Here is a 19,994-nt window from a genome sequence, read left to right on the forward strand (position 1 = left end):
AGCATTCTAGTGGTCTGTACTCATCTCCAATAGCAGTCAGGAAACACTGCAAGTTGAACCAAATCCAGCCTGCTACTTGTGGAAAATTAGGTTTTGTTAAAACAGAGTCACACATATTCATTGACATATTGTCCATGGCTACTTTCACAATGTAAAGGCAATACTGAGACCAATACAGGAGTACTAAGCACACAACACTGACAATATGGAGGGACTTGTAAAACTTCATTGAAAAAAACAGAGCTAAACTGTAGTAGAAGAATTATACTACTGTAATGATATGGTAGAAAATGGTGGGAGGGCAAAATGTATCATGGAAAATAATTTAAAATAATTTTTAAAAGGATAATGCGGGAGCAGGCATTTAATACATGGTTAAGATGCCGGTTAGGAAAGCAGCATCCCATATCAGAGACACGTCTTTGTTTCCAAACCGGCTGCCTGCTGATGCACTTACTGGGATAGGGATGGTGATGCATGGGTAAAGTAGTTGCATCCCTGACACTCTCAAGAGAAAACTATAATGAGTTCAAGATACCTGTCTTCAGCCTGGCCATGTGTGGATTGCAATGGACATTTGGGTAGCAAATTAGTGAATGGAAAATCTCTCTCCCTCTTCTTACTCCTCTCTTTTCTCTTAACATTTTTCTCCTCACATTCCCTTTCTCTGTCTCTGTTTCCTTCAAAAACTATTTTCAAAATTAATTTTAAAATCTTAAGTGGGTATGTACATTTTCTGTGAACTCTCTGAAACCCTCTAGTATTTACTTTGACTCTGCAGAAAAAAAAAGTTTGCTGCTCCAGATATGGAGACTGAACCTATATTCCCAGTGCCCCTAATTTCTAACATGTAATCAAACAATGTTTACATCATACCAGCCATACAACCAGTCATGAATCAAACTTTCCAATGGAAGAATTTTGAAGGGATGTGTAAAACTATTTTAGTTGCAACATTAATGACAAAACAGTCTCATACCTTAAAAATACTTAGTTAACTTAAGTAAGACAGATAGGTTATGAATGAATCACTGTTGTGCGATAAAGTGGCAAGTGATCATGTAACATTAACTGCCTGGAAAATATCAAAATCCTCCATTTCCCTCTAAAAAACTGGCTGTCTGAATGAGGTAGCTGATACTTGAATATGGTTTCTGAATTTCAAAAACTTTATTGGATGTTGATGAGGAGAACAAAAGCTAACACTTGGTGATTACCTAAAATATGTATTTTATTAAGTCAAGTTCCTTATACTGATTACTTCATTTAAATTTCACAATTGACTATGAGGTAAGTAGAGGTCTCCATATTGTACAAATAAAAACATTTGTCCTAGAGAAGAAAATAAGACTGCTCCAAGCATTAGAGTCTAGATTTCATATTTTTGAGAAAGGAGAATTCCACAACTGTCAGTATGCCCTCGAATTAAAAGAACTCACACTCTACAGGGTATATTGTCTTTCAAGAAATATTGTTCCAGGATGGCATTCAAAATACCTCACAAGGCATTTATCACTGACACCAATGACAACCAGGACTCTGTATGCTAGCCACCACCTCTCTGTTGCCTGGTTATGGTGAATTTGGGGGGTGGGTGATCTCGAGAGTCAGACATGGTAGTAAGGTAATCAGGGAAAGCACCATTTACTCATTGATAAACGAGCCGTTTAGTGTTGCAACAACTGGTACATCTGAACCTTTGCCAACTTCCAGACAAACAAATCTAGAAACAAATCTAAATCTCCAAATCCATCATTAAGCAGAAGCATAACCAAAATTAGCCCATAGGCTGTGTAACTGAGTAAACTGAGAGCCATATGTCCCTTTTAGCTCTTCTTGATCAGTCATGACTGTTAAACTAATTCAGCTGAGCAGGTGTAAGTCATAGCTTCTAATATTTCTTAACCTTCCTCTCGTGCAGTTATTTAACATGCTTCCTGATCACACACGGCTTTTCTTGATGGAACATTTCATGCTAGTAACTGTGACCACTGGAGTTTCAGTAATCTAACGCATAGAATATTAAATCAACACCAAATGACTGAGACACACTGTGTAATTCAAAGAACACCTGCTGGGCTACCCAGCAGCAGCTCTGCAGAACTCTGCATGTGGCACGGCACAAATCAGAATCACACTGCATGGTAACTCAATGTTTAATTCTTCTTAACAAATGATTTAAACATGTGTTGGTCTTAAAAGTGTCGTGTTCTTGAATATACAGTCTCAAAATAGAGAAACTTTTTTTCATCTTAATGAAGCTGTACTATCTAAGCAAGAAATTCTTGGAAAATACTTTAAATCATATGTAAAAAAAGAAAATAATGGCAGAAAAGTTTAGTGGTTACGTACATGATAAAACACATATTTGAAGCAGTGTTGGCATATAATTTTAACGGTTTATAAAATTTCATCTTCTTGATTAAAATTTCAACACTAACCTTAAATAGCTTCTTTCACAAACATAAATTGCAAAACTGCCCAAGCATTTCTTACACCACAATTTTCACTCCCCTTTGAATTACATGGAAGTGTTTTATAGATGAACATTCACAGATTACTAAAGCGAAGCTATGGATATATGTAGAATATAAAAAACAGAAACAACATAGGCAAGGAACCTCAAAATTATTATGAAAAATGAAATAAAAAGATAATTTTATATTGAAATGTATAAATAGCTTTTTCATCACATAAATTTTTATAATCTCTTTTGAAGGCACTGACTATAGATGTACCCTAAAAGTAGTCCTACTTAACTTTCCTTTTGTAAGTTAAAACGTACTGATGCATAGTAAACAGTCCTTTCTATATTCAGATATGAGGCAATAGTTTTGCCTTCCCTTGTTGTTAATGCAGATGGTTCTCATTCCCACCTAAGTAGGCTCTGTCTAGAACAAACTCCTTCCAATCTTAGGAAACAGAAAATAGCTCTACAACTCCAAGGACTGCCAACTTGCTACCCAAAGTAGAACAGCTTCTCAAAGCACCACTTGCCTTAGTTATCCAAGAGTCAACTCACATTTTAATAGCATGATATTATATCTGGAGCAACTGGAAGGTAACATTGAACTTGTGGGTACTCACCACTCCTGGCTTACGGTTGTTATGGCAATGCTCGGAAGTGTTGTCAAAGGCAGCGTGGTGGGCCTGGAAATGCCATCTCCCTCAGGGGTCCTCGCTCTTTCATGCTGTCTTTGGGACAACGGCGGTAACTGCAAGTTTCCAGAGCAACACCTTCTGCCTCTCCACAGATCAATCCCAAGCGTGTTACTCGAAGAACTGTAGGATTTACTCAAACTACATTCAAAATAATCTTTAGCATTCTGGAGAAATCACAGGGGAAGGAAAAAGAAGAAAATGAAAACCAGGAGTTAAACTGATGAAATTAAATAAGAAACTAAAGAATCAAACGACCTGGCGCGGTGGCCTGGCGGCTAAGGTCCTCACCTTGAACACACCTGGATCCCATATAGGTACCGGTTCTAGTCCCAGAGGCCCTGCTTCCTATCCTGCTTTTGGCCTGGGAAAGCAGTCAAGGATGGCCCAATGCGTTGGGGACTCTACACCCACGTAGGAGACCCGAAAGAACTCCTGGCTCCTGGCTTCCGGTCAGCTAAGCCCCAGCCGTTGAAGCCACTTGGGGAATGAATCAACAGACAGAAGATCTTCCTCTCTGTATATCTGACTTTGCAATACAAAATAAAATAGACCTTTAAAAAAAAAGAATCAAACTGTCACGAACTCCAAATTTGTCATCTCACAACTAGAATTTAATATTGATGTCCAAAGCTTCAGACACAAATAAAAGGGAGGCTAATTTTCAACTTTCAGAGTTAAATTTATCAGTTGTAAATTTCTGGAGATCTTAAGGCAAGTGGATAATGTTTGTGATTTACAGCATTTAGATTGGTGGGATTCTTATCTCTTTTCCTGCTTTAATTTGCTAAAATCAATTTGCTCAACTGAAAATATATTTTGGAAATCAATGCTATCTCCAGCTGTAGGCAACTACCTAGGTTGCATTGTACCCAGTCAAGTGTTACACTACTGTGAGAAAACCAGCTAATAGCTGGTAGACATCCTGGACCTGGTTAATGCCAAATTTGTGTTAATTATACCAGTGTGCCAGCCTATGTGGGGGTAGATACCAGCACACCAGCAGACAGAGTCTGAGGATCCATGCAGGTAGGCACACCGCTGGATGACCAGACTTGGGGATTTCCATGTACATGGGCATAGGGGGCTGTGGATTGCTCAGGAAAGGAGATCTCGAGATATATGGGAGAGATAACTGCTGAGGGAGAACATGACAAGTGAGGAGTGAGTTCTGGGGGACTTCCACCAGCCAGGCTACTGTACTTACAGGCAAACAAGATGACTGTGACCAAGTGGTTTACAAGAGGGAACCCAGAGGACCTTTCAGGGCCAAACTAATATACCTGTCCATGTGGGAGAACTGAGCTGGGATTGTTGGTATCAATGACTGCCTACCAGTGTACACAAAAGCCATGGATAAAGGGCCTGGCAAGCATGGCTTAACCACAGTAACCTCAGTGAGTGCCAGGCCAGGATATGGACCATGTTAGGCTGAGCCATGACACTAAGCAACACGTGAAAGGACTGGGTCTGAGAACAGGTTCTGGGAGGACTTGTGAGCTCACTCCTGTGGGACTGCCATACCAACTGGTTTGTTCAAGGACTGGGGGTGGTGATGGGCTGAGCTAGGCATGACCATGGAACTCACCAACCCTAATGGGTACTGGGGTTGAGAACAGGCTGGGCTGGTCCAAGCTGCAGCACCCACCCAGACCAAGACAAGCCACGTTGCAGCACCCATCGTTGAATGCCAAGGTGAGGCAGGCCATGTCATCTAGGCCAGAGCACCCACCAGCACATGTAAGACTGGACGGGGGTGGGAGAGAGGTGCAGAATGGCAATCCCAATAGGGAGACTGTGGGGGCTGCCCTGTTTGGTCACTGCTCCTCCTGGTGAGCATGAGAGCTGGCAATGTAGGCAAACCAGGCTGGGTAGGGTTACAAAGCCTGCTGGCCTACAGATGATTATCCCAAGTTTAATGGTCTAGATGGGTTCATTCAGCAAATATTTGATGTATGTGTTTGGCAGTCTTGTGCTGTGCTACTTAGAAAAAATACAGCAGCAAAAAGAGACATTATCTGCTCTCACACCTCTATTTCAATAATTTATAATTATCTAATCCACACAAGACCAGATAGGACTAGGTTTTACTGCACAGTGTATGCTTGTCTATGAAAAACACAGATAAAGACAATTCAGAGACTGAACGATATACTGTGGGTATATGTAAATCTCTCCCTCAAAAATCTAATTTAGGAGACAGAACATACAAAATTCTCCTGAAGAGACTTAAGAACAAACAAAAGCTAAAATTCACAACTAAATCAATGCAATAGGGTCAGTATACTGTGGCATAGATGGTTAAGCTGCTGCCTGCAGGACCAGCATCCTTAATAAGTGGCAGTTCAAATCCCAGCAGCTCCACTTCTAGCTCCCTAATAATGTGCCTGGGAAAGTGGTAGAAGATGGTCCATATGTGTGTCAACATAGCAGACCCAGATGAACCCGGATGAAGCTACTGACTCCAGGCTTCATTGTGGCACATTCTCAGAAACTGTGGTCTTTTGAGAATGAACCAACAAATTGAAGGCATGTCCCGTTGTCACATCTTCTCTCTCTTTTTCTCTCTTTCACTCTGCCTTTCAAATAAATCAATAATTTAGAAAATAAATCTAGCTTCAAATATACAGAAACATATAAAGAAATACATAGAAAATAATGGCTATTTGAAACCACAGTCTTGATTATATACTTCACCCATTATGTAAGTCACAACATATTGCTGAACACAAATAAACATAGCATTTAGTTAAACTACAAACCACCAGTGTTTCCTAATAAACTTGTTGGATATTTTTCTATTTTAGAAAAAGTAAATATCGCCAATCACGTTTAGCTGTTGTACATGAACTAAATGTATATTTATTTAGTACTTTTTAACTTGAAAAGTATAAAAAAAACCCAAAAACCAACTCCCAAACTAACTTGCCAACCAGTTTGAATTCACAGACTTGAAGACTTTGTGAAATTGCAAAGGTTTATTTCATAAGGCCTTAATTAATGCGAAAACAAATTGCCACCCAACAGGAATCTAAGAGGATGACTTTTTGTAAATTAAGTTAAAGGCAAGCACATTAGTAATGTTTCATAACCACTCATTAATCATGAAATCATAATGATTTCAAACACTACAATTCATGCACATAATTCACACAGCTATTCCTCCACATTAATAATAACCTCAAATTCAAATATATGATGCAGTCATTCCTGTTTGTCAATTTCAGATCTCACCCTTCTTTTCCTATTTTAATTATCTTTATTCTAATAGACTCTCCATTACTCACCAAATCAAATATTTGTGGCAAATATTAATTTGAACATTACATATGGCAATTATAACTTGTTTCCCTTCTTGTAGGAAATTTTTATTATTATTATCATTTTATGATACAATTCCATATGACATAGGATTTCCCCTACCCACTCCACAAATCTTCCCCTGCCACTGAGTTCCCCCATATCATTACAACAGTATAATTCCTCATAAACAGCCGTAAGTTCATCATTATGGGCAGGGACAATGGCAGAGAATCCAGGATCCCATTGCCAAGATATATCCAACACTTTTACTGGGAGTCCATGGTCAATTTGAAAGTAGAGATGCACACTGCACCATATTCTTGCATCTAGACATGACAGTCTCCACTACAAGGTCACTATAAGTACCCCAAGTGAGAAGCCACAAAGCAAAATCAATAACAGGAAGAAAAATACAAATTTTACAATGCCATGAAATTAAACAACATCCCATTGGATACGATAGTCTCCATTACACAGTTATTGAATATCCCTTGAATGAAAAGCCACAAAACAAAATCAACAACAGAAAGGAAAAAGAAGAAATTTATAATGCCATGAAGTTAAATAATACGCTGCTGAAGGACTAACGCATCACTGAAGAAATGAGAAAGAAAATCAAGAACCCTCTTGAAGAAAATGATGCTACTGTATGAGCTATGAGTCAGTGAAGAATATGAGAAATAAAGCTGTTTTAAAGAAATGAAAACAAAAACTTCAAAATCCATGAGATATAGTTTCTGCTGATTTTTGTTGGTGAAATATATTTCCTGTAGGCAACAAATAGATGGGCTTTGTGTTTTAAATCCAGTCTACTAATCTATGATGTGTGATTGATGAGTTTAATCCATTTACATTCAGGGTAAATAATTTAGTCCTGTCCTTCAGCAATGAGTTGTTCATTAAGTTAGTCTTTTGCTATTATTTTATTGAGATGTTCTTCATATTCGCCTTTGGTTTTGGTGGGTGCAATTCCTTTTCTCTGTCAAGAGAACATCTTGAAGTATCATTTGTAGGGCAGGTTTGGAAGAGGCATGTTCTTTCAGCTTTTCTTTACTGTGTAAGAATTTTACTTCATTTTCAAAAACAAAGAAAAGCTTTGCTGGGTATGTTATTGTGCATCAACAATGTTTTGCTTTTAGAATCTGGAATATGTCACTCCATTCCCTTCTAGCCTGGAGAGTTTCCTGTGAGATGTCTCCTGTGAATTTAATTGCCATTCCTCTACAGTTCAATTGATTCTTTTCACATGCACAGTTAAGGATCTTTTCCTTGTGTTCAATTGAATGTGTCCTGGTGAAGATTGTTTTTGGGCAAACCTGTTGGGAGTTCTATGACCCTCCTGGATGTTGTTTACCCAGCTTCTCTTTCTGTGCCTTCTGGAACTCCCATAACTCTTATATTTGGACTTTTAATAGTGTCTCTTGAGTCTTGAATACTTTTTATAGCTTGACTCACGTCTGCTTCGTGCTTTTTGATTGTTTCCCCATTGTAACAAGAAATATCTTCCAATTCTGAGATTATTTCTTTTGCCTTCTTCATCCTATTATTGAGACTTTCCACTGAATTTTTAATTTGTTCTATTGCATCCTCCATTTCCAATAATTTGGTTGATTTTGTTTCAGTGTTGCTATTTCCTGTGTGACATATTCCTTAAATTTTTGCATGTGCTTCTCTTTGTTGATAAGAAGCTTTATAATAAGTGTTTTGAATTCTGTATCTCCCATTTTCTCGATATCTTCCTTAATTTACTCTGAGATTGGCAAAGGGTTTTGCTCCTTTGCAGAGGAGTCTTCAGTAATATTCATTGTGCCTTTGTCTCTTCTTTTGCTCTTGATCATTGTATTTCTGGTTAGCTGTGTCTTCACCTTATAGCAGGCTTCCAAGCTGTGTCACCCACAGGTATACAGATCAATCTTACTTATTGCAGTTGGTACCTGGTTCTTTATTTGCAGTCACTTGTGTCACTCCCTCCAGTGAGTTTCAGATCCATGCTTTTTATGTTAGACTTGTACCATGGTAGCTGTAGTCCAACCCCCTTTTTTGCCACTCTCTATGTGATCCTGTGCTGTGGTTGCACCATTGCCTATACAACCTTTCCTCCACTTCTGGTTTATGCAGTTTCCTAGATCAGGGATACACCAGGCGTTCTGAAAAACTAGGTTGTTGATGGTGCTATTCTTGCAGGAACCTGCTAGTCATTAGATCTGAGGGCAACACAGACATATTTTGAGTTGTAGAATGCCAAAGTCGGTATTATTTCTGATGTGGGACCAGTGCAATGCACTGAGCTCAGGAAGTTCACTGCCAGCTCAGCACATGCACAATTCACTGTTGTCCCTGCAGTCTCAGAGCCTTTCCCACAAGTGTACAAAATGATGCCTTATCTGCCACTTGTGGAGTTCTTGATCTGCTGGTTGTTAGGTCTGGTGGCTGCCTGAACCTATTTTTGGTGGAACCTATAGGATGCCATGTCGTTGCAATTCATTGAACGAAAAATGAATTCGTTCCCAGTTTAGTGTATGCACAATCTTGTCCCATAGCCTTTGTCTCACTACACAAGATGGCACCCAATTCAGCTCTAGTAGGGGTCTGGGCTGTGAAATCCACACTGTTTCTGTACCACCTGTTTGGGTCTGCAGCTCTGTCTCTGCTCCTGGCTAAATCAAACAAACCATCAGGACAGGCAGCTCTTTTTCTGGGTTCACCTCCCGAATTTCTGGTAAACTCCCCTTCCCACCTGGTTGCTGGTGGAGTTCCAGCCGCAGGTGGAGTTCAGAGTGCCATGTGCTGAATGCTGCTGTTGTATCGGGTCACTGCAGCACCACACCATTGTCTCTACTGATTTCCTATATCCTTTAATCCCCAAGTGTCCCTCTGCCATCAGTCCGACATCTCCTTTTTCCTAGAATGTGCCCTCTCTGCTTCACCCTGGTTAATGTTTCTCTGTGTGTTTAAATCTGTCCTTACCCTATTCCACTGTCTTGATTCTTCCAATTATAACTTTTAATGTGTTTGTTTTTTACAATTCAAAGTTCATGTTATATTTGAATAATTCCAAAGTAAACAATCTAATTTGGAATTATTTTCATGCTCCTGACTCATTGTGAAAAATCAGTATTATTTCCAGTGTAACTGATCTCTTCCTCCTGTCCTCACAATGAAAAGGGCAGGGTAGGACCATGACCTTTCCCAGTGAGGCACACTGGTGCCTTAGTGGTCAAGACTGTGTTGCAGGTACTACAATGTTTTGCCATTTTAAGAAATTTTAAATCTTTCTCTAAATTTTTTAGTGACTCAGAATAAAGCCATGTTAATAAAATGGGATACATACTTCCAAGGATACCTCCTATGTCCAGGTAGACTTTCTATTAAGACCATTCGCCAGTATTCTCTAAGTTTCACAAAATCAAAAATAGAAATTCTGAGAAATACGAAATGATACTTAGGACGACTCCGATCAAGGTAAAATATTATGATGCTCCATGTGACAATAATAAAGTAATTTTGTCTTTTTTGAAAACAGCAGTTTCATCATAGAAATATAATTATAGGAATGGCTTGTCTTAAGGTCATTTTCATCAATTATTGACTCCATTTGCTTCTTTAAAACAAACTCCCAACATTCATGATTAGAACTGAACTAAACTTGAGGCAGCTCTATGATGTAGTAGCCTAAGCCTCTATGTGTTGCATGGGCATCTATACTGGCACTGTGTTATCAGGTGCTCCAGTTCCAATCCAGCACTCTGTTTATGGCCTGGGAAAGAAGTGAACAATGGTCAAGTTCTTGAGCCTTGGCATCCACTGGGAAACCTGGAGGAAACTCCTGGTTTCAATGCAGTTCGATTCCGGTCATTGAGGCCATTTTGGGGTGAGCCAATGAGTGGAAGATCTTTCTCTCTGTCTCTCCTCTCTGGAACTCTGCATTTTCAGTCAAAATAATATAAATCTTTGAAGGCTAATAGAAAACAAAATTAAAAGTACCAGTTTATGTAGCTGAAAAATCAATATAGATCTATGCATAATTTTCCTAATATATATACTTTACATTTTCTTTCCTTCACTTACAGAGATATTTCCTGGTTCTTCTCTCCTAGCTTCTTTACTCATTTTCTCATTTCAACTTCTAATCCTGCAACTCCCTTCACTCTACTAAATTATTTCATGTTCCTGGTTGTGATTAATTGCTTCAATTCAGTACTGAATGGCATTAACCTACACCTTACTTCTGGAACCTGGCTCCTAAATGCAAAGCATTAGTGGGTAACATTCCTATGACATGCACTGTAGTAAGTCTTATATTAAAGTTATACATAGAGGGCCCAGTGTGATAGTGGTTAAAGTCTTTGCCTTGTATACGCCAGGGATTCCATATGTTACCTGTTCTAATCCTGGCAACCCTGTTTCCCATCCAGCTCCCTGCTTGTGGCCTGGGAAAGCAGTCGAGGACAGCCCAAAGCCTTAGGACCCTGCACCCAGGTGGAAGACCCAGAAGAAGCTCCTGGTTTCGGATTGGCTCAGTTCCAGTCTTTGCGGTCACTTGGGGAGTTAACCATCAGATGGAAGATCTTCCTCTCTGTCTCTCCTCTTCTCTGTATATCTGACTTTCCAATAAAAATAAAGTAAATCTTTAAAAAAAAGTTATACATACAGCACAAATATACAAGGAATCACATTCACTCATTTATCATTTATCTATTATACAGACTCAAACAAAATGACTTGTATATGATCAGAGGTTTTTTTTTTTCCACTTAATGTTCTTGTACTAGAAATGTTTTTTTCCACATTTTCACAGGGCTCCCTACCTCCCAACCAGTGTAAAATATCCTCCCATTGCATTCCACAAAGCCGCTTCATTTCCTCTTCCATACTTCTACAAATTACAGTGGTTCATGTAATTATCAGTTTACCTGCAACTTGTAACTAGGTAAGAACCAGACTTTAGAGAAGCACTGATAAGGAAGTGGGAAATTGGAAACAAGTAGCTCATTAATTTCAGTTGACAAAGACCAAAGCTGTAAGCTGCTGAGTAGACACCTTAGTCAGATGACTAGCAGGAGGACATTGCCAACAATCACATACTGGATATTCAGTCATCCTTGGGGCTTGTTAAAATAGCACTCTGATTGGCAAATCTGGGATGTGTCCTGAGATTCTGCACTTTCAACATACACTATGATATATACAATGATGCTAATGCCACTTGGTCAAGGATCACTCTTAGCCAGCAAAGACCTAGATAAAATGTATGTCACAAACTTTTCAGAAATACTTGCCAAGATCTTACTCTAAGAAGTGATTTTCAAGGGTTAGTATGGAAGGATGTCATTAAAGGACATAAGAAGAGTGGGCAGAGGAATTAACTAGAGTAAGATATGAGCATGGATCAGAGACTGGTGCTATATGGATGATGATCACCACATTGAAATACAGCCATGTCATAGCAGGTTAGGAAGTGTCTTCCATTCACCTTGCAGAACGCTGGGTCAAACAACCACAGAGATGTCTAGTCAGACCCTTATGTTCAACTACAAGCATGGAATTATTTCCTTACTTGACAGATGAAGCATGAGGGGAATACAGCTCTGCAACTTACATCATCCGCCGTCACTGTCATTACACTCCTGCTTTTCTTCATTATAGAGGTAGAAAATATTGGCTTTTAAAATGTTTATTATTCAAGACAGCTTTGTTGATAGTGCTTAGGATCTACAGGAGAAAAAATACAAAAAAAGAGAGATTATCTCTGTATGCTTAAATACAAATATGTAGTATAGTATCTAAATTAATATTTTTGAATGATAAAATTTCATAGGATTTGGGATTCCCTACCCCCTCCTTTTGCCCCTACTAAATGGACATTTAAAATGCTTAAAATGTATATGTAATAATAAATAGGCAACACTATTGACCAAGATATTCATATTTGACATATAGGACAAAAAGGTTCACAAAACACAAAACTCAAAGAAATCAATACAAAGCTATTTTTGAAGAAAGATTAAGAATAGTGATAATTAGGCTACCAAATGATTAGTGATCATAGAAAATATACAAAGCATATGTATTCATCTGGGGATTTATTGCCTAGTGTTTTCTCATAATGAATTTCATTTAATCCCTTTCAAAGCAAGTAAAATAATGCTCATGTTTTCCCTTATTGAAAGAGGACAGTTTAAAAAAAATTATTTGGCCAAAGTGACAGCAAAATATGACAGAGTAAGAATTTAAGTAATGTGCCTTGATAATGTCATAATAAGTTAAAAATATAAAGAAAAGCACAACATTACTGAATGCACTTAACAGGAAAAAAGTGATTTCAATTTACACCCCTGGTATAAACCCCTATTACACATAAGTATATAGGCAAATATCCATCATAATGAATTCTAGCAGCCAATATTTAGAAAGATCTACCATTTCCTGATTTAAATCAAAATCTGACAATTTTGAGGTAAGGATATAGCCATTCATGGCTGTTGTTCTGTGTAGATCGCTTAAAGTTACTTTGAAAAGAAATTCAACATTCCCAAAATGTAAGGGTACACTCTGTGTTCCTTTACAAGAAAACTAGTTACTACTTTCTGAAGCTTCACAACTAGTTTATGAACACTCGGGCCTTAAAAGCAGATTCAAACCTAAAGTCTAATCATATTAGAAGTTATAAGCGAATATGAAGAATTCTGAGTTCAGCCAACTGGAAAAGACACACTATAAAAGCTATCAATCCAAAAAGTGTCAATTCATATAGTGATTTAGCAGGTGTTGGTATCAAAACATTCTATATTATTGCAAAACTCAAGCACTTCTATCTATTTTCATTCTGTACATTTAAATGCTTAACATATGCCTGATTAGAAATGTCTGCTTCTCTAACATGAAGTTAAATATAGATTAAGAGCATGATGAAATTATATGCTATGTGACTAGGAATACTAAATAGTGGCATTGTACCATCACCCAGGAAACCAGGGTGAATTTCTAACATTTAATTTGACTATATTATGCAGGAATTGGCAGCAAAACTGACAAAGTGGATAAGAGATTTGAGGAAGGAAGAAACACTGGTCCTCTACATGTTCTAGGCAGAGAATACTGAAGCTCTGTTAAGTATTTAAATCCACAAACAAAAATGTCTCATCATAGACAAAGGAATGGTCATAATTACTGTGTTCTGATGCTGACCAAAGAGCAGCAGACAGGATTTTAAAGCTTTTACTCAAAATCAAGCAAAAGTAGATCATTAGCAGAAACATTAAAGTTTCCATCTGTCTTAAGTGCCTCTAAGAATAGTACTTAGCTTAAAAATATATACCCCTACATTTTAAAAAAAATCATTTAAATACAGGAAGAGTATATATTCAATGACAATAACCCTAAACATGTGAGAATAAAGAGTTATATGAGGGTTTGCTTTAATATTTTGAGTTTATAATGCATATTGTTTTTCAGGATAATCAAAACATTTTAATAGCTCTAACAAGCCATATATTAAAAACTGAAGAGTAGATAATTCTTAGGTAGGTGAGCAGAGAAATCCCCAATAACTTAACAAATGAGGAATGATTGAACTCCACATTCTACCTGGTGAGGTCTAGGAAAAGCCAAATGGGAGCTGGACCAGTAAGGTACAGGCTAAGCACTTATAGTCCAGCTGACTTCTTCCTGTCAGTTCAAAACTTTCGATATTGTCTGAGCTAATTTTGAGGCCCCTGAGCAACCCTGATGGTCAGTGCAAGACAGGATGGGGAACCAAAGCTGGGCTTTCTTTTAAATTTTAAAAATCAGGTACTACTTTGTTAGTATATGAAACACAGAGAAGCACAGAGACAGACAGAACAAGAACTTTCATCAACTGGTTCACTTCCCAAATGCTCACAACAGCCACAGCTGGGGTAGGATGAAGCCAGGACACCACCACCACTACCTCTTAGTAGGAACCTACAGCTGGAAATAGTTGAAACTGAATGCAGTCATTTTTACATGGGGGTTCCAAGAGACAAGTTATACTATGTGAAGTATCTGCCTCTCCCCCCATTATTAAGAAATAGGTAGAATTTTTTTAGTGTAGATAATATGGGACAAAACAATTATCAAAATATATACAAAGGAATTCAGTGTTACAAGAGTGCATAGATATAAAATCATGCCATGAAAAGGCAATCTATGACAGGTAAAAAGACTCAATGTTCCAGGCTGTTATCAGATCTTTTCATGAGCATGAATGCTGCTGTGAGGTCTTAGCCATTAAAATAAATTTCATGTTTTATAATCCTTGGCATCTTAGAGTTTACTAGACAGATTTGTCTTTGACTAGGAACACATTCCAAAGGCTGTCTCCCAAATATCCCAAAATAAAAACATATTACTTTTGTAGTCAGGGAAAAAAGAACATCTATTACATAAAATAAGCAAAGAAAGAGAAGAATACATCATTTTCTGGACATTATTCATTTGCCCCTCTAGAACCAAAATCCTCCCTAATATTTCCAGATCTCCTAGCTTGTGCCCTTGGAGGCCAGACATCTCTCCAGGCCTCTGGATCTTGGGTATTCTAGCCAATGAAGGCACTTACAGGAGACTGGAGGTCAAGAGAAAGGAGAGGTCCCATTGGGTGAAGTACAGCAATGGTTGAAATAGTCTACTCCAGGCCACTGTTCCTAGTACATACCTCTTTAGGAGCAGATCTGGCAGCAGCTTCTCAACAGTACCTCACCAATTGCTTTGGAAGGATAACCCTTTCTCCACTAGGCATGACTTATACAAATTTGCTTCCCCAGGTTTCCAAATTCACAGAGTAAACTTACAATATTTCTCCGTGCTTGGCACAGGGACTGACACAAGTAAAGCCTATGTAAATAACTGTTCAAAGAACAAATGAGCAAGATTTTTTTTTTTAATGGTGTTGAAGTTTCGAGAAGGAAAGTCAACAAGCACTGTCTCACATTGCTCCCAGAAGGTAAAACTGGTCTGATGTCCTCACTCTTGCGGGTAATCCTCAATACTGTGAGAACAGGGACTTATTATAACACATATTAACAAAAAATAATTTTGTTGCTGATTGTTTACTGGTATCTGTTACCTTGTGTTTAGGTTGACAGCTAACAACCTGCTGTTGCCAGTGTTCCCCAGCCCAACAAATAGTACATAGAACTAGTAGTTAAAAGAGAGAATGGTCTATTTTCTAATTCCCCTTCTCTCCTTTCCCTTTCTATTTCTAGTTCATTTCACATATTGCAGAATAGACGATTAATGAAAAGGAACAAATGCCGTATTGTTCTGTACCCTGTTGCGAATCACAGTTTTCTCCAGCAAAAACAGAATATACCCTGATGCTTACTCCAAGACAAGTCCACATGGTGGTTCTTTTCTTAGTGGAAAATAGGAAGAGCATTAACATGTGACATTAGGAAGAAAAAAATTATGTAGGCTCCAAAACTATTGGTACAAGCACTTCATCTAACAGTCCCCTCTCCTGGTTTGCCAAATGACAGGTTAGTGAAAGTCACAGTGACAGGTGAAAGTACAGATTACATTGTTAGTATTTCTCCTCTCAGCCCCAATATATTCCTCCACTTCTTTCACTCTTTGTGCTCAAAAAGGGACAACAAACATATTAGAAAATCTTCTGTGTAAATGAATGATTTAGAAATAAAATACTCTCATTACTTAGCAGTGACTTCCAGCCCCAAACTAATCATTCTAAACTCTGCTCTTTGGGGCTGAGATATCACATATGTCTCAGGTGCTCCTCTGCTGCTGTCTCATATGTGCTGGGTCACTAACAGGAGGCAGGAAGAAGGATGTTTGAAAAAAAAGGGATCCTCTTCCTCATTACTGCAGTATGGACACTTGAGTACTCCCACCCCTCTACACACACACACACACACACACACACACACACACACACACACACATACAGTCTAACTCTGGCTTATTTTCTATTTATTTATTTATGTGAGAGGTAGAGAAAAAAGATACAGAAAGGCAGAAATAAAGCTATCATTTACTAGTTGAATCAATGCTAGACGTTGTGGATATTTGAGGACTGCACTAGTAGATGACTTCTCTCTATCTTTTAGGCTCCAACTAACTCCTTTCCTTTCTCTACCTCTCATTCACTCCTCCATTTCCATTTTTTTCAATTCATACATTAAATTCATTTCATGAGTTTCTATCTATTGATCTTAGGACCTTTTCATTAAATCAGGATTACAAATTTGAGGCATTATAGAGGTAATAAGAAAACTCATTTTTGTGTACAATAACTCAAGAATATAACCTTGTGCATCTAACATTTAAATATAAGTATTTCTGGAGAGAAAGATCAGCTTGTTCAATGAGGTAATAAGCACCAAGGACTTCTGAGATTTAACAAAAGAAAACTGAAAAGTGTTAATAATTAAGTGAATTTACACCATTAGCTCAACCAAAGAAAATGTTAAGTAATGAGAAGATAATGGCATTCTTTTAATGGTCTCACAGCAAAGCAGCCATGCTAAATACTGCTCTAAGTAAAATGTGTCTCCTGAACAATGACTTAAAACCAAATTCCACTACAAAATGTGTTATATTTATATTACTAATGTGGTTCAAAATGAAATCAGTATACACACCGGTGAAACAGAAAGAATGAATGTTTAATACATAATTTGTTTGGATTATGTTAAATTCCTATAACAGTACAGCAGAAAGAAAGTGAAAAAACTAGTCCCAAGTATCTCCTTGTTTAAATAATGCTTTACTGGATTTCTTAATTACTTTCTTTGTGGTAAATACAAAGTAGAAAAGTTTTTGAAGAACTGAGTGATTGATACCCACACAGTGGCTCAACAAGCCAGTCCTCTGCCTCTAGAGCCAGGATCCCCTAGGGGTACCATTTCCTATCTCAGCTGCTCTTCTTCTGATTAAGCTCCCTGTTTAGGGCCTGGGAAAGAAGTGGAGGATGGCTCAACTCTTTGAACATCTGCCCCTACGCAGGAGACCCAGAAGAAGCTTTTGGCTCCTTGTTTTTAAGCAGCTCAGCTTCAAGTGTTCAACTATTTAGGAGTTAAACCAGTTAATGCAATCTCTCTCTGTGTCTCTCCTTCTCTCTGTAAATCTGGCTTTTAAATGAAAATAATAAAATCTTGAAAAAAAAAAAAGAACTGAATGATTTTCTATATTCTAAATAGCTGGGGGCACTTAAAATATAAGGTGCATATAAATTGTCTTTGTTTCTCAGATATTTCTAATTTTACCTGATATAAGGAAGAACAAATTAACATGCTCTATGTGTAAATCTGTGAAAAATGATACCATAAGCTCTCTTCACGTATTTAACTGATCACTATAGCAAACTGAAGTTGTTATAAGGGAGGATTTAGGAAGGATTGAGGAATTTTTACCATTTCTTAAAATATGTTATCAAAGGTCCACAAACAGATGCAAAGGACAAATATGGCTGAAACATACTGAATTCATTTAATAAATATTTCCTGGATGCCTGCTGATACTCAAATTTAGATTCTCAAATTAGGCTTCAGAGCTGTTTACTTATTTTCATAAACCTGTTATGGCTATTCTGGATCCCAAGTAATATTATCAACTCTCAACGAGAGTCTAAAATATTAAATTACAGCCATGTTCCAAAACCTTATTTGCATACATACTAAATTGTTGATAATATATTTTCATTTGGTTACTTAAAAAAGAAATTGAGAACCTGATACGTAACAAAGATTTGCTAGATGATAGGCAATATAAAGATGACTATGCCATAGTCCTTGACCATAAAATGGCTAATGTCTAGTCTTAGGAGACTAGACAGAAGATTTCACTACTGTTCTTCCCACAAATGAAAGTGCCCTTGGCATATCTCAGGCCCACATTGCACTGAGGAGACACTCTGGTAGGAACATACAATTGGATCTTTAGGAGAAAAAGGGAGTGGAGGTGAAATCTGTAGTCAAATGCTATCAGGTAAAGCCTCATTGACGGGTCTAAAGTACTTTAGCATATAACATAATCAAGAACTCTTCTGCTCCTCCTTAATCTATCCTGAGGTGTGACTTTTTAAGAATACAAAAATCCCAATATTATTTTCCTATGTTAGATCTATTGTGAATTCCTGTTAATTTAAGAGCAATGCACAACCTTAATGTAATGATTGATCATACCAGTCCTTACATATCTTTAGGAGACATTCATTTAGGGTTTCTAGAGCAATTTTTCGTTGTCTCAGAACTTTTCGCACACCATAATATTCCCTGAATTTTGACTGGCTAACCCATTATTCAGCCTGTTGCTTTAACACTATTTCTACAGAAAAGCCTTTCATGACTTCCCCTACTTATTAAAAGGTCTTACCACATTATTTTTCTTAGTCACATATTTATCACAATTATATATTTGTTTGAATATTCTAATACCTTTCAGATGCTCATAGTGAATACTGTTGATCACTGTATCTTCTATGCCAAATATTTGTTGACAATGTACATTTTTCTGGATTTATTGAAAATACAATGACCCAAAGTCAGCAAATAGGAAGAGACAGGCAAAAGAATCTAAATGTCTGGTAATCTACAAGCACCAGCTCATAAATCCTGATAGAATATATATCTTTCAGAGGGAGAAAAAAAAAATGGCGGTAAAACAGGCACTGTTTTCTCCCCCTTAAATGTATCATCTCACATTATTCTCACAACTTGGCCTATGTGCACTTTGCAGATGAAAATTCTGAGGCAGAGAAAGGGTAATGTCTCAACCAGATTCACATATTTAGAAAAAGGCAGAGATATGATTTGCTTCCAGAAACTAAACCTACAGATCCAATGGAATCAATCATTGCCCTTCACTGCTTCCAATCAACCATTATCATTCAGGTAATGAGCAGCAAGTAAGTTCAGGACAGGACTAAGGATACTAAGGGAGAAAATCAGAGTCTAATTACAAGAAAGGGACCAGATTTTTTTTGGAATGATGAAACAGAGAAGACTGCAGTTTGCAAAATATATGGAGTCTCTGAACAGCCACTCTTTACATAATCTCATAGACATTTACATTAAACTAGAACACTTACTTTTTGTGTATAAAACCTCAACCTAAAACATAACTAAAGAAGGCATAATAATTTGCCTTTGTTTACCATATGCATGAACAAGAATCCAAGAGTGGATTTTTCTACTAAATTAGGTCTTTGTTTAATACCTATTTTTTTTTTAAGTTCATGCAAAGGACCACTGACATTCATTCATTAAGTGCTGTGTGTCTGGACTTTTAAAGCTGTCCATCTATACCATGTTGTTCAAACCTCTTCCTTGTGGTGTTTGAAAAACAGGCAAGACCCAGGTCAAACTCCTCTTTCTACATGCGAAGATCCCACATCCTAATAAATAATTAGAAATACTAGTTTGTTTAGAGAAGACTAAAAAAGAAAATGAAAAGCGCTAATGTTTCAAGCAAGCTTTTTCACAAAATTTCTGGGTACTCCTCTCTCAGAATTATAAATATAACATCGTAGCAGATTTCCAATGGGGAATTTCACA

The 19,994-nt window shown here is 37.5% G+C and overlaps 1 protein-coding gene across 3 annotated transcripts in view; it reads right to left on the reverse strand.

Moving 5' to 3' along the window:
• The window catches only part of PDE4B (phosphodiesterase 4B), a 449,962-nt gene extending 437,792 nt beyond the window's left edge, over positions 1 to 12,170 (reverse strand). The window contains exons 1-2 of one of the 3 annotated variants that reach the window (XM_040978410.1): positions 12,062 to 12,170; positions 3,088 to 3,326 (exon numbers count right to left, since the gene is read on the reverse strand). In XM_040978410.1, the coding sequence (XP_040834344.1) occupies positions 3,088 to 3,326; positions 12,062 to 12,103 (281 nt within the window). In that variant the 5' untranslated portion in view covers positions 12,104 to 12,170. Of the gene's footprint in view, positions 1 to 3,087; positions 3,327 to 12,057 lie in introns of all 3 variants that reach the window. The other 2 variants (XM_040978413.1, XM_040978412.1) reach the window with 2 other exon arrangements.
• Between the last annotated feature and the right edge of the window lie 7,824 nt (positions 12,171 to 19,994).

This window comes from Ochotona curzoniae, unplaced genomic scaffold (genome assembly GCF_017591425.1).
Source record: "Ochotona curzoniae isolate NIBS_2020 unplaced genomic scaffold, NIBS_Ocur_1.0 contig_291, whole genome shotgun sequence".
Classification (NCBI taxonomy): domain Eukaryota; kingdom Metazoa; phylum Chordata; class Mammalia; order Lagomorpha; family Ochotonidae; genus Ochotona; species Ochotona curzoniae.